Genomic DNA, 22,965 nt, shown 5'->3' with positions numbered 1-22,965 from the left:
ACATAAGAATTAAAGCAAATAGGGGCCATCGTTGCTCTTAATGGAAGAGGCCATGTGCTGGAACAACTGGTGGTGCAGCTGAAGGCTCCCCATTAAAAATGAAAATCAAAGGGCTGTAAGCAAGGCTGGCTGAAATTTAAATAGATGTCCCTCAGGAGCTTCCTTCAGAAGGAAGGAAATTTCCCTTCAGAAGCTGGGAAATTCTCTGCTCCACTTGGTGTCCTACAGGGTCTGTTGGTGTTTACAGCAAGAATATTTTCTGCCTTAAACCTGAGCTGTTTTATGAACCAAAATCGTCTTTGGGAGCCTCTGTCACTGCTGACTGAGGCAAAACAGAACTGCAGTGTTGGGAAAGATGAAACAGGAAAGCCTGATAAATATGATTGCCTGGAAAAAGATTTTGAGAATATAAAAACTATAAGTGAGATTGAAATGAAAGCAAGCTTTGAGATCCCTCAGTTACTGAACAACTGGAAAACAATGGTGTGGCCAGCTGAAGGTGATCCCCTTTTGATGGAACAACACCCTCTGCCTGCAGACAGGCCCAAGGGTCAGAGCAGACCCTACAGCTTGGCAGAAGGGGCCCAAAGAGGAGTTTTTAGGGTTTAAAATGTAACACAGTGTGGTAATGTAATGATTCTTATAGGCTTATATGGGATTTGTATCTTGGACTAGATTGGTTAGTGAGAATCAGAATATTCAACACAGAAGAAGATTTATTGTATTGTAATGGGAACTTCGCTCTCTTACTCCCTTACCCTCTCACCCTCTCACCCCCTCTCTTCTCTCAGCCTGCTCTGAGCTGTGGCTGGCAGCTCCCAGCAGGGCCCTGCACCCAGGCCCTTTGCAATGAACCCCAAGTTCCAGCCCTGGCTCCAGAGATCTCTCGTCTCCGTCTGTCCCCATTGTCCTACCCCCTGATGCTCCCCCACTGCAGGTTGTGGTGGTAGCTGATGTGGGCAGAGGGACAGCAGGGAATGCCACGGGGAGGCCAGAAGGGATTTCCTAGAACACATCTGGGGCTTTGTGACCCCTGAACCGACCCAGGCGGGGCCTGGCAGCACCCACTCACTTGGGCTGGTGATTGCGGTGCTCCTTCTCGCCAGCCTCCCCCTCCTTCTCCCCGCCGTCCTTCTCCACGGACTCATAGGTGGACAGGGCCCTGTTCCTGAGCCGGTGCCGCCGGTGGGGCTCCTCTCCGCTGTCGCCCTTGGCGCCGGGCTCTCCATCCCTGTTCCCGGAGCGGGACCCTCCGCGGTGCCGGGAGCGCCGCTCGCCGCGGGCGCCGTTGGCGGTGCCGTTGCCCTCCTTGCTGGGCCGGTCGGAGGAGTGCCGGTGGCTGCGGTGCCTGCGGTGCTCCTTCTCGCCCCCTTCGTCCACCGAGCCCCGCCGGTGGTGCCTCTTGCCCCCTTCCTGCCCCCTGGTACGGTCGCTCTTCCCTTCCTTGCTGCCCCCTTCCACCTCCTTGCTGCGGCTCCGGTGCTGCCGGTGCCGCTCCTCCTTGGTGCCAGCCCCGGCTTCGCCGCTCTCCTCCTTGGTGACATCTCCCTTCTCCTGCTCTCCCAGCTTCTCCTTCTCCCGATGCCGGTGGTGCTTCCTCGGCGCTTCTGCCCCATCGGCGGAGGTGGGTTTGGGGTGCTCCGCCACCTCCTGGACATCCACGGGGCTCAGCTTGGTGAGGTTGTTCCTGCCCTCGCTGCGGGGCTCCACGACCAGCGGCCGGTCCAGGTGGGTTTTCATGTCGGGACGGATGTGCAGGGTGGTGGCGTAGCGGACGCGCTCCTCGGGGTCCAGCTCGTTGTACAGCGCCTCGCAGCTGGCTCGGAAGTTGTGCATCCGGATCTGGCTCGTCCTCTGCTCCCAAACCGACTTGGATTTGGAGGAATTCTGCTGCTTGCTAAGGGCGGGAGAAAGGTGATAAGTCAGCGCCCGACTTCGCGCCAATTCCCTAAATGCCGACTAAAAAAAAAGGGAATTTTCAGCTGAGGTGGGGAATTAGAGGGTCAAACCAAAGGAGTAACAGGGATGGAGAGAGAACATAAGCAGGAAAGCCAGCAGGATCATCCGTGTTAGTTTGCCCACACACTATGAGATCAGCCCTCTGGAAAGGAGTTATTCTGTGTTTCAGAAATGTGGAAGCCTCGGGAATAGTCTGAAGGATTAAAACGTCAGCACACAAAAATCACACACCCCAGCCAGAGCCTTGGAACAGCCCGCAAAGCTTCCCAAAATTAGCAGCACTTTTCTCCCCACCTGGAAATATCTGGATGAGGAAATTAGTGGTGAGCAAGAGAAGTTAGATCAGCAGGAGGAGCAGGGAAAATCAAACCTGTCCCTGAGGATGCACCAGCCCCTTCCCCTTCCAGCCAGCCCCAGGGCTTGTTTTCCAGCTGTGCTGCCCTGCTGGCTCAGGAACAGGTTTAAAACTGCTCTAAATCCACAGCATCCTTCCAGGTGAGCATGGACCAGCCAGCCCACACATCAATGGAGAATGGAAAAGTCCAAGTAGGAAAGGAAAACTGTCCTGTGCACCAGGAAAAGTGGGAGAGTCACACAGAGATCCATGAAAGATCCTGAGCAGGAGGGACTGAAGGGATCCCCCAGCCCAGCCCCTGCCCTGCCCAGCCCCTCCAGCAGCCCCACCCTGGGCACCCCTGGCAGCGCTGCCCAAAGGCTCCTGGAGCTCTGGCAGCCTCGGGGCCGTGCCCATTCCCTGGGCAGCCTGGGCAGTGCCAGCACCCTCTGGGGGCAGAGCCTTGCCCTGAGCTCCAGCCTGAGCTGCCCTGGCCCAGCCCCAGCCGTGCCCTGGCTCCTGTCCCTGGCCCAGAGCAGAGATCAGAGCTGCCCCTCGGGAGGAGCTGCAGCCCCGGGGAGCTCTGCCCTCACTCTGCTCCAGCTGAGCAACCCCAGAGCCCTCAGTCCCTCCTTGTGTGGCCCCTCCAGACCCTTCCCCATCTCAGTATCCCAACATGAAGATGAGATGGGACCACCTGGAGACACCTGCTCATCTCTGTCACCTCTTGTGGCCAGGACACCTCCTCTGGCATGGCCTGAATGCTTGGATTTTTTCAGCACAGCATTTGGGTTCTCACCACCACATTCAAAGTGACCACAAACCCAACCAGGGTTTGAAGGTTGTGAAGGGACAACTTTTTCTCCTAAAAACCTCAAGCCAAACTCTGCTTTCCACTGGCTGCCAGGGTGAGTTCTGGATTTAACCTCATGGAGGCTCAGCACCTCCTTAATGAAACTTTTTCTAGCAAAACCAGGGAAGGCATTTCCCTCCTCCCAGCCTGCTCTGACACCTCCATTCCCCACACTTCAGGCTGAGCTGTGCAGCTGGAGGGAGCAGAGCCCCCATGGGAGGCAAACACTGCTTCCTTACGCATTTTTGGGCTCCCCTGGCAGTGGAAAAATGCAGCTTTTGCGTGTTCTGGTGCTGATTGGGACTGTCTGGCCCTGTCATCGTGCACAGAGCCCGGGGAGGTGACGTCCAGCCACGCTCATGTGGCACAGTGGGAGCTGTCAGAACGGTTTTGTGTCTCTGGGCTCTGCTGGGGAATTGTTTCTTTACTGAGGTTGCTGCTGCCTGGTGTTGCTAAAGAGAAAAAAATTCACTAAAAGCCCTCATGAGAGCACCCAGGCAGATGTGAAGAAACCTCATTTAGTCCCAAAATCAGAGCTGATCACCAAAATTAAATATCTATGCCCTGTTGCCAAGTTCTGGACTCGTTGTCCAGCAGCTGAGTCCCCCATTTGCACCATGGCAGGAAAACAAGTGATAAAAATCACAGTTCTAAATGTAAATAATACCAGAAGGTCCTGGACAAATGGCTTAGAGCCCTGTTCATCCCAAATCCCACACTCAGGGGGGACAGGCTCCTCCCGAGGCAGAGCTCCCTTCAAGGATGAATAGCCCCATTACAGTGGGCACTCACCACTTTCTTTAGATCAAAATTATGAAAAATTAAAATATTCTCACTCATCAGCAGCTTTCCTTGGTTTGAGAAGGAATGAGGAATGTGCAGAGCATCTGACTGACCAGCCCTGCTGCCCTGTCCAAGGATTTCCCATGGGAAGCCACAGCAAAAGCTCTGCAGAGCTCTCACAGGGATGGAGCTGCCTGTGCTGGGCATCCTGGGGTTTTAGCTCTGCTAAACCCAACTGGGCTACAAATCTCTTCAAAGCCAGACTCAGGAAAGCTGAGGGATTTTCTGTGCCTGGTTGAGCTCTCTGAATGCTGCCACAAACACCTCTGTTCTTAGGGAATATTCCTCACTCCATAGTGAAAGTCCTGGGGTGGAACCGGCCTCTGTCCTGTGCTTTGGGCAGCACTGAGGTGATAATCAGCCTTAATGATTCATTAGACAAGTGACTTTGTGCTGAAACTTCCAGTTTATCTAAAACCCAAGAGCAGAGGGAGGAGCACAAGCACCCCCTGCTCCATCCTGTGCTCCACTGCCATGGGACAGGAACCAGCAGGGCTGGGACACAAAGCTCAGTGTCCCAAAGGAAAACAGTGAGAAAATCTTCAGGCAGCTCCCATGGACACAGCCTGTGCCTGCTGCCTGTGCTGAGCCCATCCCAGCTGTTGGAAATGCAAGATGTGGTTGGGGCTGTGTGTTCTGTCCCCACCTGTCAGAGCTGGGGCAGCTCTCTGCTGTCCATGGGGCAGTTGTTTCTTTCTCTCTCCCACAGCCAACCCTCCCTCCAGGAGATCTCTGCTGTCCATGGCCACTGAGTGTCCCTGCAGGGCTGATCCAACCCCAGCATCCCATGAGGAGATGCTGCGCCCAGGGGAGGAGCCAAGCATTCCTGCCTGGATCCAATCTGAGCCTGGCACAGCACAGCAGCCTTTGCCCCCTGCATTGCCAGAGGAGCAGCTTTCTGCTGCCCTGCATGGCCAGAGGGAGCCCAGGCCCATCTGCAGCAGCCCTGGAGCTGCAGAGGAAAACTCCCCCCTTGTGCAGGATCCCTGCTGCAGCAGAGCCACAGCTGGCGCTGCAGGAGGGCTGAGCCCCCGTGGGATGGGGCTGGGACACCGCCCTGACACACAGGGGGCAGCTCCTGCTCTGACCCTGACAGTCGTTTGTTTTCTTTTTTTTTTTTTTTTTTTACTATTGCATTTGTATCTTTAGTTTTTCCTATTAAAGAACTGTTATTCTCTTCCTGTATCTTTGCCTGAGAGCCTCTTAATTTCAAAATCATAGTAATTCAGAAGGAGGGATTTACATTTTCCATTTCAAGAGAGGCTCCTGCCTTCCTTAGCAGACACCTGTCTGTTCAAACCAAGGCACCAGCCAAGAAGGAAAGAAAATCCCTTCCATCAGGCTGGAGGTGAGGAGGAGGAAGGTCGGGATTCAGTGCTGATCCTCAGCCCAGCTCTGACATGAGCTGTGCCACTGCAGGAGGGGTTTTTGCACTTGTGTTTCAGTTCCACCAAGGACATAAATCAGCTTTTAAATGATCTCTGAGCTGTTCCCACTGCCCATCAGTCAGGGCTAAGTGAGAGGTGCTGCCAGGGAAGTGCCCTCCTGAGAACCTGCAGGAAGCAGGCAGTGCACACATCAACCCAGCTCAGATCCCTGGGTAAATCAGGCACTGACATTCCAAGCTGGAATTTCCCAGCACCTGGAAATGAGCTGCATCCTTAACACTGACACAAGCCACGGAGGCGAGTGCCAAACCCCCCAGCACAAAGCCACCCGCTGGCTCTGGGCACCAACAGCTCCAGAGCAGGAGCTGCAGAGGCAATGCCTGCACAGCCATTCCTCTTTCCACAAGGAAAACACTCAAAAAACATTTTTAAAAAGGCAAATCAGGATATTTACAAAGTGTGGTAAAAACCCAATCAGGAAAACGCAGCACCTGTGAGCTCAATTCCATCTCCAGAGTGTCACGGACATATTTGATGAAAAATCCTTTTGCTAGGATTTTTCCTCCTGAGAAGCTGAGAGGCCTCAGGGACAAAATGCAAACAATGGTTATTTGCTGCTGTGGAATGCAACAGGTGCATCTTTGATTGGTCTCATGTGTTTTTTTTAATTAATGGCCAATCACAGTCAGCTGGCTCAGACTCTCTGATCAGTCACAAGATTTTATTATCATTCCTTTCTATTTCTTTCAAGCCTTCTGATGAAATCCTTTCTTCTATTCTTTTAGCATAGTTTTAATATTTCATTTACTCTTACTATAATATATGTCTTAAAATAATAAATCAGCCTTCTGAAACATGGAGTCAACATTCTCATCTCTTCCCTCGTCCTGGGACCCCTGTGAACACCACCACACCTGAGCAGTGAGGAGCATCTCAAATCCTGTCCTCCTCAATCCTGTCATCCCAAAAACACCACCCAGGAGCCAGAGCCAGGGATGCTGTGGCAATGGGGGCAAAGCACCTGAGCACATGGGCCCCATGGGGACAGCGCTGGGAATTGCAGAGCCAGAGCAGCAGCAGGAGTGGCAGGTGCTTGTCTGGCTGGATTTATCCAGTCCTGGCTCTCTCTGAGTCCCCACAGCCACTGAGCTCGGGCTTTGTGGCAGCTCCTCCTCTCCTGGTGCTCCCTGGGCATGGGGACAGCCTGGGAGCTGATCTACGGCACCCCTTAAAGCAAAGCAGGGCTCCAGCCCCCTGCCCAGGAGGAGATGCAGCAACAGGAGGGTTTAGAGGAGATGGAAAAACATCAACAGTGCGAAAATTATTTCCTCTGCTTCCCCCTCATTTGGGGCAGTGAATTCTGCACAAATCAGGGCAGGCACAGCTCAGCTACACCTCGAGCAGGGCAGGGCTTGTCTGAACTGATCAAAAAGAGGATTTGTGATAATCAATATTTACTTTACAAAAAACCCAAAAATCCATAAAACCCATAAAATTCCACAAAAAACATAAAGCCAACTGCTCGTCTGAACCCTGCTCACTGCTGGCTGCTAAAAACGCTCCTGAAGCCATTAAGGAAACTGCTCTGTAAATCACTCCTGACTTGCCAACATCCCACAAACACTGCTGGTAATTCACTGCTTTACTCCCCACCCCTATTTTCAGGAATATTTGGAACTCTTTGAAGGCTCTTCTCTATCCCCAGACCCTCCAGGCTGGAAATGTTGTAGATATCACTGCTGGTACCAGCTCCACTGGTTTTCCTTGGGTTAAAACACCACCAAACAACTCCTGCCTGTGGCTGGAAAGAAAACCCTGCAATTCCTGGAGAATCAAATAAGATTCATATTAATGAATCAATGACTAATATTGGTATAAATAAAACCTGCAAGCACTGTGTGGTTTGTTTAAGAAAGGGAAGTGTATTTTTAGTCAGATTCTAATCTTAGGGTGCTCCTTAATGATTCAAGATTTTGTTCCCATAACCTTTGAAATCACTGCTGCACTTCATGGAAATCCTTAACATTTTGCTGCAGTAAATAATGAATGAAAGCAGCCTATGGAAAGATAATAATTCAGTGTTAAAAATAACCACACATTACACACTGGCTGTGAAATTCTGTGTTTCAGATAAAAGGGAATTTGTTGTTAAAATACAACAAAACCTTTCCGCTCAAATCCTATTTTCTGTTCATGAACTCAGGGTTCATACACTCCACGTTTCCATTTTCCACTTGGAAAACACAATGGGATATTTCACTTTGGGGTTGGTGTGCACAAAGCCCAATGTTTTATCTCTCTGGAGGTTTTGGGGGAAACTCTCCTTAAAACTCACTGAGGAAAAAAAGCACATTCAGCTCATCCATCTCTGCACCTTTCTGCCTGTCAAAACTCCCAGGAAATACATTGGAAGAAATGATCCAGAAGATGACTGAATCTAATTTATTCCCCTGATTTTCCCTGTGAGCCATCAGACCTGGAATTTTGGATTGAAGGCAGCTCCCAGCACCTCCCTTTCTCCATCCTGTCAGGGTGGGAGGCACCCAAAGTGTCACTGAGCCCTCTCTGCACCTTTTTGTCTGTCAAAACTCCCAGCAGTCAGGAAATACATTGGAAGAAATGATCCAAAAGATGACTAAATCTCATTTATTCCCCCAATTTTCCCCATGAGCCATCAGACCTGGGCACAGACAGGTCACATCTACTTTGGGCAGTCACAACAGCTCAGTCTTGGTCACAGAAGTTAAACTCACATAAAGCATCAACATATTTTAAATCCCAGCTTGTCCAAGATCCACCAGTGCACAAAGAACCCCCAAACACCCAGGGGAATATCAGGGAGGAAAAGCTGCTGGAAAAGCTGCTGGAAAAGGTCCTTGGCTTCACAGTACCTTGGTGCCTGCTGTGGGGCCAGGACAAACCCCCAGGCTGGAATTGCACTTACTTGAGTCTCCAAAAGCATTAAAGAAGAAAGACAAGGTCACACAGTTAAAGGATAACCCAAAGGACACTCGTGGGGGTGGGACAGGAGCTGATGAGGAGTTTTTGGGGTTAGTCAGCAGCAGTAATGATGTTTTACCAACCTGTTGGTGTCAAAGCACACCCTGACCCACAGCACAGCCAGCAGGATTGGATTGGGAGGAAGCACATGGAGTGAGAGAGAGTTTTCCACTGTGTTTGCTCAACTCCAGCTCCAGAGGAGTTGCCAAGAGCCTCATTAGGACAAAATCTGTCGCTTTAAGCTCCAGCTCGAGAAGGTCAGAGAGCAAAGACATAACCAGCTTTTCAAGAGTTTTCCAATTTAGTCTCACTTGGACCCCGTTTCCAGAATTCTTTTGAAGTCCTCCTCCAGTTTTCCCTCCAAGAGAGCTCTCCTGGTTCTCCCACAGAACCCAGAGTGCAAACACTGGTGGAACATCAAAGCAAACAGCCCAGCACAGAGTAAACACAGAGAACAGAAAGAAATACAAGTGAGAACAAGACAAACCATCAAACGAGGGGAAACAGGAGAAGAGAGGAGAAGAGTTCAGGAGAAATGATGGAAAGGAATTAAGGGAGAAAAATGGAGGAAGGAAGAGGGGGAAAAGTCACAGTCAATGTATGGAACACAAGAGTTGCTCACAAATCACAAGCATCAAATGACAATGACACCTTCCAGTCCTTTCCCTGGATGTTGGTCTGGAGGCTTTCCACAATGATGGGAATGATTTTTTGGGGAAAAAGAACACAGGGAGAGTGAAGGCACCAGGAGAAGGGGGAGGTTGACAGAGCTCTAAATGAGAAATCCACGTAGTGAATATCGTAACAGAGAGCAACTCACGGTGAATTTACGCTGGAGACTGACGAGCTGCGAGATACAGTACCTCGAGTTTGCTTTACAAAACTGCACATGCAAAAAAACAAAACAAACAAAGAAAACAAAAAGTGAGAAAAGAAAAAGCCAAAAAACCAAAAAAAAAAACCAAACCAAAAGGAAAATCAAACCAAACGGGCAGAGAAACCATAAAAGACATCGGGAGGAGACTCGTACAGGCCGCGTCCTGTCGAGTGCAGACAGGGAGGAGACCAGGCAAGCTCCAGGGCTGTGGAAACCATGGACACACCACCCTCTGGAGAATGAGGACACAACCAAAGAGTCCAAAAGGGAGCCAAAAGGAAGAGGTGACCAAGAGGCACGCAATGAGCATGGAGCTCCATGGCTCCCTGGTACTCACACCGCCAACGTCCTGCAGGAGCCACCTCTGCCACCCTGGGGAGGCCTGGCTGCAGCCACGGGGGGATTGTGCTGCAAATCCTCACTTAGAAGATGATTCCATTTGCTAATTCCTGCTCCTGGCACCAGGAGGAAGCTTTAGCACAGAGCAAGAGCTGGAGAGAGGACCCCAGGCTCCAAAATCCACCTGAGCTCCAGCAGCTGGTGCCACACAACTTCTCCTCAGTCCCCGCCTCAGATGGGCTCTTTGGAAGCACCTACCTCTCTCCTCAGACAGGGACTGGGATGGGGCTGGCTCAGACTGCCCAAAATTGGGCCTAAAAACCTCAGCTCTGCCTCAGCTCCAGTGGGGCAGGGCCCAGGGGTGAAAGGAGCTTCCTGCAGCTCAAGGAATTTTGTAGATTTTCCTCCATCTCCTCCACACCATTTCTGTGGGGGGTTTTAAATATGGAAATCACTGAATCACATAGAAAAGGCAGGGAATTCACAGAAAACCAGGATTCTAAATATCCTGATTGATCCTGTGTTGAGGCATTAATTTTTTCCTAGCTCTAATGATGATTTCTATCAATCTACAGCATTCCAAAAACCCTCCCCAAGACTGAAAATAAAATTCCTTCACCTCCTGATTTGCCTTTTCAGTTGCAGCATTTTTCCTCCTGCTTTCACAAGCATTTAAATCTGTTAACAATCAATTCTAGCCAACCAGAAGGCCCAGTTAAAATCTAATGTTCTCTGGGTATCATAGAAGTAGAGGTTTAAATATACGTTTATTAAAATTAATGGATTGTTCTGAACAGAAATATTGGCTCAGTTACTGCATATAACACAAAATCCAGAGGTTCAGAAACCTGGAGTGAATATAAGAAAAATTATGGAAGGCATCATAAAAGTTTTGCTTGAAGCAAATAATCTGCTGAGCAGCCAGGTGAAGTATTTTACCTAAACCCCAGGATTTCTGTATTTGTCTGGTTCATTTCAAATATTTCATTTGCCAAATGAAACAGGAGCAGAGGCAGAGTGGGGGTGGCATGTCCTGCATGCTAACCAAGGAAATTATAATTTCCAAGTTGTTCAGGCTGGAGGCCTTTTTACTCTTTGGCAACAAAATCCTGCAGAGAACAAGCCCCTGAGTGCAGGGCATAACCAAGGAATTCCTTTGGGAAAACTTGGGATGGAGGAGAACACTGCCCTGATTGACCTGGGAGTCAGCACTGTGCAGTACATGTGGGGATTTTGGGTTTAATTGTTGGAAATTGTGGAAAGCAGATGAACATCCCTCAGTGGGAGGCTGGGATGAGCCTCTGTGTGTCTCCCTGCCTCGTTTGGTGCAGGGCAGGATGAAAGCCACACTCTGTCCTTGTCACCTGGGGTCCTGCAGCGCTCCAGGCTCTCCGCTCTGCTCCCGTGGCTGTATCTGCCTTTTTCAAACCATAAATTTGCCTGGAACCACCATGTGTGAAACCACAGAGCCAGCCCAGCCTCCTTTTCCAGGGCAAAACGACAGCAGGAGTTGATTTTCACCAGATGCTACTTACCAGGAAGGAGGGACAGAGCCCAGAGAGTGGCTGTGGGTGACACCGACGGTGAGGACAGAGAGGAAAACCCACGGGAGGAATCAGAACCTCACACACTGACACACTCCAGGGGAGGAGCAGAGGGAAGAAACCACAACCAGCAAGAGGAAAAGAACACCTCTTCTACTCTACACCCCCCAGCAGAGCACAGGGCACGGGCTGGGTGTTCAGGCAGCTTCTTGCTGGGTCCTGTTGGGTGCCCAGAACCCAACAGAGACGTGGAAATCACCACAGTACTCCCGAGACAGAAGGTAAACATGGAACCTCTGAGATGGAAAACCTGGAGAAACAGAGCAGTTCCCCCCTCCCTGCATCCCCAGACCTGTACAAAAGGGCCACAGGGGTCAGGGTGAAGGGCTGAGGTGCCACCTCTGGTGGCTTTTCTGCCTTGCTCACACTAACAGGCACTGTCGCCCTGTGGGACTGCAATTACAGCACCAGTTCTGTGAACAAGCCCAGTGGGAGCAGCAGAAACCAGTCCTGGAGACAGCAGGAGGTCCTTGGAGGCTGGGAAGTTGTCCTGGGAAGCACAGATAACTGGAACAGCAGTGGGCAGTGTGACAAACTGTGCTTAGGTCTGGTGCCCACGTCCAGGAGCTGTCTCTGCCACTGCCCACCAGGTTTCATGCACCACCCAGGTTCTCCTCCCACCCAAAACTCACACCTCACACCTGTGATTAAATTATTCCCGTGGATCTGGCTACAACTCTAATCCATTACCTCATGGATTTAATAAAACCCCAAACCTCATAATTCACGGAGTGCAAAAGGTTCCTCCAAGTGTGGCTGATTACCTGGCAGCTCCTACAAATTTAGAGGTGATGAAAAAGGCTTTCCCCAAGCAAAGGTGAGGAGAGGGCACTGGGGAATGCTGTGGGTGCCAGGTGAGCCCCAGGTGTGCCCTGCCTGGGGCAGGATGAGCTCCTGGCAGCCCCTTTTGTACGGGCCATTGGTGCAGCTCTGGTTGGGACAGAGAAGGCAGACAGGAACCCAAACATGGGGAGTTCAGGCATCAGGCCAGGCAGAAGCAGGAAAAAACCTCAACTTTGCTTGGGGGTCTTTGTGTGACCCACAGGGATGAACCTGAGGGCTCCTCCTTCCACTGGCAGTGGCACCAAAAAGTGCTTTGGACGTCCAGTGCCTTGGAATTGTCCCCTTGTCCCTGGTCCGGCTGCCAAGGAAGCTGCACCAATGGCTTGCCCTAAGGACCCCTGGCTCTGTGAAGTCCCTCAGGTGCAGAGGCTGAGCAGGGCAAACGACACAGAAGGGCTGAACAAACCCAGAACTCACCTCCAGAAACAACAAAGCAAGGAAAATGCTAAACGGAAAACAAACAAACAAAAAATAATCACAAAAAAAGAAGAGTGAAACAATGGGCTCGAATCAAACACACCTCCTGTGTTCAGCCAAACATTGCAAACAGTGACAGAACCAACACATCACCCTTGTTTTTCATCCTAAAGAAATCCTTCAGGGTAGAGTTCACCAGGTGAAAAACCAACTGTGGTCAGCCAAATCTGCTCTCTGGTGGAGCAGAGAAATGCTGGGGGCTGCATGAGGCATGAGCTCCACACCAGCCTCACTTTTCATCCAGAGAAACCACAAAATAAATCCTGCAGGTTAGAGTTCACCAGGTGAAAAATCAACTGTGGTCAGAAAAATCTGCTCAGGTCCCTCTGGTGGAGCAGAGAAATGCTGGGGGCTGCATGAACCAGCAGCTCCACACCAGCCTCACTTTTTCATCCTAAATAAATCCTTCAGAAAAGAGTTCACTAAATGAAAAAGGAACTGTGGCCAGACAAATCTGCTCAGGTCCCTTTGGTGGAGCAGAAAAATGCTGGGGGCTGGATGAGGCAGGAACTCCAGACCAGCCTCACTTTTCATCCAGAGAAACCATAAAATAAATCCTTCAGGCTAGAGTTCACCAGGTGATAAACCAACTGTGGCCAGACAAATCTGCTCAGGAGAATCCCTTTGGTGGAGGAGGACAGTCACTGTCATATTTTCTGGAAAAATCTCTTTGCCCAGGATTTTGCTCCTGGGAAGCTGTGAAGCCTCAGAGAAAAAAGAAACCAATATTATCTCATTTGCTTCTCATGTGTTTTGCTGCTTTGGAATGTGTTTGGACGTTGTTTACCAACTGGTCATTGTTTGATTGGTGTAATGGGAATTGTTTTTACCTAATGACCAATCATGGTCCAGCTGTGTTGGGACTCTGGAAAGAGTCAAGAGTTTTTCATTATTATCTTATAATCTTCTGTAAGCATCCTTCCTCTGTTCTTTAGTATAGTTTAGTATAGTATTCTTTAATATAATAAATAATATAATATTATAATAATATAATATAATTTAATATAATAAAGTATCATAAAATAATAAATTAGCCTTCTAAGAACATGCAGTCAGATTCATCATTTCCTCTCAATGACAGGGGACCCTGAAAATACCACAGATCATCTCAACCCAGAAGCGTCCTCTCTTGTATTCAGGGCACCCTGACAAAGGCAAGGAAAGATCAATCTGGCTCTGAACACAAGAGAGGACATTTCTGGAGCTCCAAAGCAATGCAGGATGTTGTGAGGCAGATGATGAACGATCCCTCCCCAGCACTGCAATGATCAGCCTGTTATTAAAGGAGATCCCTGGTGTCCATCAATCACAAAGCAATTCCCAGCTCCAGGTGGGAAGGTGAAGGTGCCTCTTCAGAGCCTGGGTAACACTGGATAACAACCATTCCTGATGCTTAGGAAATGATGTTCAGTAACCAGCACAATAAATGGAGCTCAGAGCAGAGGAAGGGGGACAAGGGGACAATTCCAAGGCACTGGATGTGCAAATTTGGTGGAGCTTTCTTAGGAGGGGAGGCTGGGGCAGGTGATTAAATTATTCCCTTGCATCTGGCTGCAACTGTAATCCATTACCTCATGGAATTAAAAAAACCCCAAATCCTGTAAGTCACAGAGTGCAAAAAATTCCTCTCCAGGCACAGCTGACCCTGTGTTGGCAGGGGAGAAATGCCAGAGGTGGGGGATCCAACCCTGTGGGAAGGGTTGGAAGGAGCTTTAGGGGAGCCACAGTCAGTGCTGGGAGCAGGACTGGCAAGGGCAGGGAGGAAACAGCACCTGAGGCAGCACAGCCAACGTGAGTCCTGAGCAGGCTCAGCCCAGGGACAGCTTTGTCACCTCTGGGGACACTGGCAACGTGAACATCGTGATCAAGAAAATCCAAGTCATGCTGTTCTCTGCCACCACCTGTTTGGACTGATGCAGGCAAGGAAAATTTCAATGTTTTCAGAACATCCATCCATGCCATCGATGCCTGCTGTTACAGAAATCCATTTCCACAGGTTGGGAAAATAATATTAAACTAGAAAGCAAAAAAAAAAAAAAAAATATTCCTTAGGGGAAAGTACAAATAGAGATTGATTGGGTAGAGCCACCTTTGCAGGAGCTAATACCCGTTTTCCCAGGCCTTGCTCACTGAATCCTACAGGGATTGGATTCTTTGTACCCAAGTTTTGGGTTCTGGTGATATTTCCATTCATCAAAAATCCCATTCTTAAGAACACCCAGCACTTTTAGCATGTCCAGCTCTGGATCTGATCTGCCAGGACTTGCCATGGTCTTGACACCTGCTCCACCCTCAGAGCAGGGGAATAAGAGCAGGAGAAATTAACTGTTGGGGTGGATTTGGGTGCCAAAAGGTCCCTCAATCAGCCCTACTGTGCTGGAGAGAGGTATTCAAGGGATAGTGGCTGCAAACCACCCCCTGTTCAAGATTTAGGGGCTGCAGAGCACCCCCTGTTCCAGATTTAGGGCCTGCAAACCACCCCTGGAAGATTTAGGGGCTGCAAACCACCCCCCTATCCAAAACTATCGGGGCTAAAAACCACCCCTTGTCCAACATTTAGGGGCTGCAGACCATCCCCCTATACAATATTTAGGGGCTGCAAAGCACCCCCTGCAAGACTTAGGGGCTGCAAAGCATCCCCTGCAATATTTAGGGCTTCAAACCACCCCTTATATACAATATTTAGGGGCTGCTAACCATCCCAAATACAAGATTTAGGAGCTGCAAACCACCCTCCTATCAAAGATTTAGGGGCTGCCAAGCCCCTCTGGAGCTCCCTGAGGATGGACACTCCACCGCTCTGTGGGTTCTTCCCTTGAGAGCTGGATTTGATCCTTGTGGGTCTCTCCCAACTCAGAATATTCTAGGATTTATGTATAAAATTGCTTTGAGATGGATTTATTAAATCTCATGGGTCACAAGCCACCAATCCACCCAACATCCTCTTCCCATCTCCCAAAATCTGATTCCTCCCTTGCCTGTTCCTCCAGGGCCTCATCTCTTTGGGCATCAATCCCTTGACCTAAATGTTGCTTTCTTTCCCCAAAGCAGAGCTCTGTGAGTGGCCATGGAGCAGGGTAAGAGATGTCACAGAGTGTCACAAGGTCAGGAGATGTGCAAACCATCCCTTACACTGTGCTCCTGTGAATTTTCACACAGTCGGGACAGGGCAGACTCAATTTGAGGTAAAATAAGCAAAAATCCTTAATTTCGTCCTCACTTTGAATTGTTGTCACAAAAATCTCCTTGTGCTTTTAAAAACCTGGTGAAAAATCATGGGAAAGATGATTTTTAACAATTTCAACCTTAGATTCATGGAAGTAAGTTGTTTTTTTTCTCCTAATTTCTAAGAAATCTTCCCATGCAAAACACAGAAGCAAATAAGCACCATCATCATCTTGCATTTTCAAATACCAGAACCAAGAAATTCATCAAAGAGCAGGAGCAATTATCCTCATTTAACTTCTTTTCAAGGCTGGCCAGAAAATAATTGTAAGGAAAAAATGGTATTTAAAACTATCAAACAGCCAGAGCATAAATAGGAACTGATTACAGCAGTAATGACAAAATAAAATGGTAAGAAGAATAAAATAGGCAAATTAATAATATTCTTTTCCTTCACATGTAATAAACTGGCTCCACTTGGCCTTTTGTCTTTGCTAAAGTGGATTAAAGTCCCAGTAAAAAGAGATTTCCACCGAAGGGATCCGGCTGCAGTTCAGGTTTTTTCCAGTAAATTGAGCAGGAAATTTCTTTTTTTTTTTTATGCTTGAGCTTCTCCAGCCCTTGGAGGTCTCCCCCTGTAAAAGCGGCCTGGGAAACATCAGCAGCTCCCAGTAAAATGCAGGAGCAAACTTTTTGGTGTTGATGCTGAAATTCCAGAAGAGTTCAAGGAACATTTTCAGCAAATCCTTGTGTGGAATCCCAGAACAGAGTCATGGAATGGTTTTAAGGAAGGACCTTAAATCCTGTCCCAACCTCTGCAGGGACACCCTCCACCACCCCAGGCAGCCCCAAGTCCATCCAACACTTGGATATTTCCAGGGATGTCTCAAACACAGGAACCTGGACCTCAAATATTTCCACCTACACCTCATTTCTGCACCTCCAGGATCCAGGAAAAGTTAGGCCCTAAGCAAAGCTCTCCAAGGGTTTTGGTATCACAGGGCCTGTGCTTGTCCTCATCCAGGCATCTGGGAATCCCAAATGGATCTTCCTGCCTCCAAACCACAGCATTTTACTCCACCCAGCTCTTTCACACAGCAAGGAAAGGGAATTCAAACACATTTTCCAGCTATTTAAGAGGATGCCTTTGCACTTCAATTCTCAAGATTATTAAAAAATATTGATTTCTGTGCACACACAGAAACAACTCATTAAAAATCATTAAACTCATCTCCTCATTAAAATCCAAAGTGGGATGTTAACACTTCATCTGGTGAAATCCACCTTAAAAAAAAAAATCCTCCTAAACCTAAATTATTCAGAGCTGAGGCCTTACAAAGAGCACCAAAATGAAAGAAATCCTTCATTAAACTCCTAATTAAGTGCTCAGCACTGAAGTATTTGGCCAGAGGTGGTGCAGGAGGGCTCCCAGACCACGGGATGCTCCAGCTGGACAGACAGACAGACAGTGACACTGCAAAAGGGAAATGCTGTCCCAAGGAATCAAAGGTGCTTACGCAGCTATGGAGATGTTGGCTGCTGACATGGGGCTCACTTCAGCCACCTCCTTGGCCTTCTGCAGGGCCAGCTTCTGGTTGGTGGCTTCCTCCATCTCCTCCTCGTCCTGGGGCACAAAAACAAGAGGAAACAGGGAATAAATCATGGAATAACAACAAGCAGAGCTCCCCTGGGGCGTGGTGCTGCCACTGGTGGGCTGCAAAGACACAGGAATTTCAATATAGGGCTGCAAAGACACAGGAATTTTAATTTAGGACTGCAAGGACACAGGAATTTCAACTGAGGGCTGCAAAGACACAGGAATTTCAATTGAGGGCTTCTAGGACACAGGAATTTTAGTTTAGGGCTGCAAGGACACAGGAATTTCAATTTAGAGACAATATCTGCAATTTAGAGACAGTATTTGCAATTTAGAGACAGTATTTGCAATTTAGGGCTGCAAGGACACAGGAATTCTAATTTAGGGCAGATTTTCTCACAAGGAGCCCCAGGTTTGGTGCAGGCTGAGGTGAGAATGCCAAGGTTTTGTCAAGAGGGTCTTTTACCCTCATAAATGTTCTTGACTCTGCTGGGTCTCCTCTCAGCACACAGCACTGAGGAAGGATCTCTGAGGGAGCAGGGATGGGACACTTATAGGTTGAATTCCCCAGTTATCCCAGAGCTGTGTGTGGAACAATCCTCTAAAGCCAATGTCCTGCTGGAACACCTGCATGGGCTCCTAAATCCTCCCTGACCTCCTGCCAAGGGGACTTTTCTGAAACAATGATAAAAAAGGATGGATTTGGGGTGGTTCTGCTCCCATCAGCTATTCACACCCACCTCAGATCCCTGAGGACTCAGAAAACAAAAAAAGAACCATATTAAATGTCATTTGTGGAGCAAAGCAGGGTTCTGCTCCTTCTTCCTGCATATCCCTGGATCAGGAGGATTTTTAACCTCTGAAGATTGTAACTGGGATTTCTCTCTTCCTACCCAACATGAAAAGCACCACTAAAACTCAAAATTAAGGATCTTAATTTAAAAAAATTACAAAAAAGAATCTTAAACATTGAGGCAACAGCAAAACCTAAGGAAACAACCTGATTCCCCTTCAATGGCAACTTTGAAGTTGCCAAGGGCAACTTTGCTGGAATTTTTAAAAAAAATTTCTTCAAAATAAAGTCAAAGCATGGAAGGATCAGCACAGAGCTCTGGTAGCAACACCAGCATCTCACAAATCCAGGGAAAACCACACTGAGAGCAGTCCCAGGCTCTTGTGTCAAACTTCATGGAATGCACAGGTCTGCCTCTGCTCTCCAGGCTGCTGCTGCAAGGAGTCAGGATTAAAATAATGAGAGCAGACAGATCTCCAGCTTTGGAATAGGAAATTATAGAGATTTATCCACCCTGAATTCCATCTGCATAAACAGCTCCTCGCTCTGCCTTTGGTGCTATTTGCTTCCACTGAACTCATTTGGAAACTGTTTTATTTTTCTCCTTCAGAAGGAAAAAAAAAAAAAAAAGTGGAAAATTGATTTAAAAAATCGTTACCATATAAATTTCTTTGGTTTTTTTTCCTTATTTTTCCCTTTGCAAATATTTGCAAGTCTATAACCAGGCCTGAATAAAAGACCTGCTGAGCAATTATACAAAGTCAATATTTCTCATCTGCCAAATTCCAGCATTTTATGGATTTTTCTCCATAATTTCCAGTATTTTATTTTTATTTTATGCCAAATTCCAATTTATCAAAGCTTTGGGAGCTTGTTGCAAACCAAGGGTGTTTGGTTTAACCCTAGTCCCCAGCTCAGTCCCAGCTGTCCTTTCACCCTGCTGGGGTGGGAAAGCAGCAAAGCACCCATGGATTGGGATAAATTCAGTGTATTTGGGGTGGAAAAACAGAAAGGAATGAATTCCACATTTCCCACCCTGGGTTTTGCCATCCCCAGCACAGCAGAGCTCCCTCCATGAAGCAGACTGGGACAGACAGATGTGTTTGTCACAGCTGTGTGTCCCCAGGTCCTTGTCCCCCCCAGTTTTCCCCCTGCACTCTGTGGTGTAGGGGGATAGAGTATGGGTAAATGAAGGCGATGTAGAATGTAATCTTATCCCCCAATGAGTTGCTATTACTATTACTAAAGATTAGGAGCAGGCTGAGTGATAACAGGCAACACCTGTAGCCAGTATGACCAAGTGGTATAAAAGAGTGGATTGGTAGGCAATGAAGTCAGAGGTGTTGGATGGTTACTGCAAGGGCCAAGAAGAGTCAGTGCTTAGAGGAGACGTCTATGAGAAACATTGAGGAGGTGTGAAAGTCTGGTGCTGTTGAACTCTTGCACCATAATGATAACAGAACTGTTGCGCTGTATAAGACAACAAATAGTGACCCCGACATGATTTGGGATGTGATTCAGGAAATGACTGCATGATTTGGAAAAAAAGGACTTAAATACTAAACTGTATGTCCAATGTGATTCAGGACTAAACTATATTGCCCTGTGGATTTGGGACTAAATTATATTACCCCATGGATTCAGGGAAGCCAGATTTGACCACCAGATTCAACATATAACCCCATGGATTTGGGGAAACACGATTTGACTATTAAACTATTGGCAAAATATATCAATTACAGCTATTAGTGTTTATAAAATATGAAGATAAGTACTCTGGAAGCTATAAAACTGAACTAGCATTTAGGAATATATGTATCTGTGCTGTAATATGCTGTTTGAACACTTGTATAACTCTTAGGTCTAAATTAAATGTACAAATACGTCATAATGTAATTTATTTGAATATGTGCTTCTGGAAAAGCTGCAACTCTGTGGTTAAAAGAAAAAGGGGGAATTGTAGGGGGATACAGTATGGGTAAATGAAGGTGGTATAGAATGTAATCTTATCCTCCAATGGGTTGCAGCTGGACTCTATTACTAAAGATTAGGAGCAGGCTGGATGATAACAGGCAACACCTATAGCCAATATGAACAGGTGGTATAAAAGAGTGGATTGGTGGGAACTGGAGCCAGATGGCTGCTGCAATGACTAGGAACAGTCAATGCTTAGAGGAGCTGTCTACGAGAAACATTGAGAAGTATGAAACTCTGAGGACATGGAACCCTTGCACCATAATGATAACAGAACTGTTTTGCTGTGTAAGACAACACTGTGGGGTCACTGCTCAGCAAGAACAAAACATCCCCGAGTGGTTCCAACACAAATTGTCTTTCCCACACAAATCCCACAGCAGCTCCTGTTTTATTTTTTTAATTTTTAAAAAATTAACTGTGCCCATCCCAATGCAGCAGAAATGTTATCCTCAGGACACAAGTTTTAAAAGGAATAACACCCCAATTAAAAAAATCTTTCAGGTTTTCCTTTCATCCTCCAGGTAAATTCAAATTATTTCTTCCTTTGAGGGATCTCTAGCAGCCAAAGGCTTAAAAACCAAAGGCTGCTGATTTTTCTTTCTCTGCCCCTAAAGCAACAGGTGCAGGTTTTAAAACCTCTTTTAAATTTGTGGCTTCTGCTCCATTCTCCCGGGTGCCTCTGTAATTCTGCTGGATTTCCATCCTGAAGGAGCAGTAAATGCAGCTGTTCCTCCCTCACAACAAGCTCAGCCCTCAGCAGATGTTTGCTTTGTAAATCTCTGTGGCTCCTTCCATGCAGATATTGCAGATGACTCCAAAAATTCATTAATTTTTTTACCTGATATTTAAAATTCCAGCTCAAACTGTCACCCCCATTTCAGAGATAAAGATCTTGCCCATAAGGACATCCCTGGTTCATGTCCCTTTCTGTTTTCTAGAGCTCTAAATCTTCATTTAAATCAACTTCTCACGGGGTAAAACCCATCTTTGTTGCTACCCATCATGATGTACATCACTAAAACTGAATTTTCTTGAATATATTCAGCCAGTTAAAGCCTTTTCCATAGGAAGGAGGGGGATTTATGGATGCTTAGCTCTGGGTTTGGCCACTCCTTTCAGTCCAGAATTTCTGGGCATTCCTCAAGAATTTTATACAAATTTACATCAAATTCCCACATCCCTCATATATGTTTATATGGTTTTTCAGGGATCACTGGCAGTGCACAGAGATGAGAAAACACTACCTGCTTGGATATTTAGGAAAATAAAGCCTCACTTGTAGTGGGTTTACCCTCCAGTTTAGTGAGGATAAAGCAGGAGCTGCTGGATGTCACCAGGGACATTCTGCATGAGCAGCAGAGAGATTTGAAAAGCAAATTTTGGGGGCAATTGTAAATTCTGCTCTGAATAAATGAACAGGAAGAAAATCTTGTCAATATGTTGAAAAAAACTTAAAGGGAACCCAAAGTGATTGAGGAGCGGTCTCAGGAATCACTAAAATTTGGGTGACAGAGTTTGAGTCAGTGCAAGGCCAGAACAGGAAGAGCAGGAGAGGGAGCTGGGAGCAGATTTTTTATAGTTTGAAAGCAAAGGTGGTGATTCTTTATTTTTTCCCTCAAAAATGAGTCATTCCTAAGCTGGTGAGTTCTGTAACAGCCACAGGGTGATCAAGCTGCAGTTAAATATAGTCCCAGCTCTGTGAGCTTCTCTTACAGGTCACAGAGCCCAGAAATGGCCCAAATGCCACATAAAAAATCCAAATTAGGATCCAGAAGTGGGGAAAGTTAAGATGTTCCAGTCCTGAGGCAGGAAAGTTTTCTGCCTTCCCTAAACAGAGGCAATTTCAATTGCTCCTGGTTCTCCCACATAAAATTCAGCGCTGATCTCAATTAATTTCACAGAATAAATGTCAGCAGAGTCTCCTGGGACCAACTGACTCCTGAGTAACTTCCTTGTATCTCTGGGCCATTTTTGGGGCTTGCATGATCATTTACTCAGCAGGAAATCCCTCATTCTCCAGGTATCTGTCTAATTGAATTTTAGCTTTTTCCTCTTCTTTTGAAAGCCCCAGTGATTTGGGAGGGGGGATCATAAATAAAATTAAACTTAAAAAAATCCCCAAGAGATTTTTTGGAGAAGCTTTATGATTTGGGAATGTTGTTGAATCCATCAATATTTAATTAGACTTTATAAACATCCCCAACGTCAGGTTTCTAACCCTCCCTGTCAGCTGCTGAAATATTCACAAGAAAGCTCTTAAAGGATTAAGAAAGAAGGAGGATGAGCTTCATTATCCAAGAATTGTGCTGGGCCTCATCTCCCCTCTTTGCACATGCATGGGATGCCCATAAATCTGGGAGGATCTTTGCCTCCAGGCTGGAGATTTCTGTGAGCACAGAAACAGCTGAGCTGCTGAAAGGGGGAAAAAATTCCCATTAAAAAAAAAAAAAAGGAAAAACTTCTAAACAACAGAGTAACAGAGACACATTAAAGACAGCCATGAGCAGCATTTTAAGGGAGGAGGGTTGCAGAATACAGAATTGGAACAAAAAATAAAATAATAAAAATGTGTAAAATTTCATTTATAATAGTAAAAATTATTTATAATAACAAAAATACTTATAACAAAATTATTTATTAAAATGCTATTTATAAAAATTCTATTTATAATAAAATTATTGTGACAGTATTTAAAATAAAATTTATTATAATATACATTATTTAATAATTTCTATTATCATATATAAGATATTTAATATATATTATTATTTTAAAAATAAATATTATTATTATGAATATTTTAATTAAAAATATAATAAAATATTTGTAATAAAATATTTATAATATTAAAAAAAATTCACCCAGGCTGTTTGGAGGGTTTGTTGGGAGAAAGCTCCAGAAAAGCTGGGAGCTGGA

General features: G+C 46.7%; 1 protein-coding gene across 8 annotated transcripts in view; it reads right to left on the bottom strand.

The window, feature by feature from the left end:
* CACNA1B (calcium voltage-gated channel subunit alpha1 B) overlaps positions 1-22,965 on the bottom strand; it is a 324,524-nt gene that overhangs the window by 85,925 nt on the left and 215,634 nt on the right. For all 8 annotated transcript variants that reach the window (XR_009115431.1, XR_009115432.1, XM_058038142.1 and 5 more), the window contains 2 exons: positions 17,200-17,306; positions 1,073-1,897 (listed from right to left, as the gene is read on the bottom strand). Coding sequence is in view for 6 of the 8 variants with exons in the window: in XM_058038142.1 (XP_057894125.1) it covers positions 1,073-1,897; positions 17,200-17,306 (932 nt within the window). In the remaining 2 variants the exon portion in view is untranslated. The remainder of the gene's footprint in view (positions 1-1,072; positions 1,898-17,199; positions 17,307-22,965) is intronic.

Source organism: Melospiza georgiana, chromosome 20 (genome assembly GCF_028018845.1).
Source record: "Melospiza georgiana isolate bMelGeo1 chromosome 20, bMelGeo1.pri, whole genome shotgun sequence".
Lineage (NCBI taxonomy): Eukaryota > Metazoa > Chordata > Aves > Passeriformes > Passerellidae > Melospiza > Melospiza georgiana.
Note: the sequence above shows the minus strand (reverse complement) of the source record. Positions and strands in the feature narration are given on the sequence as shown.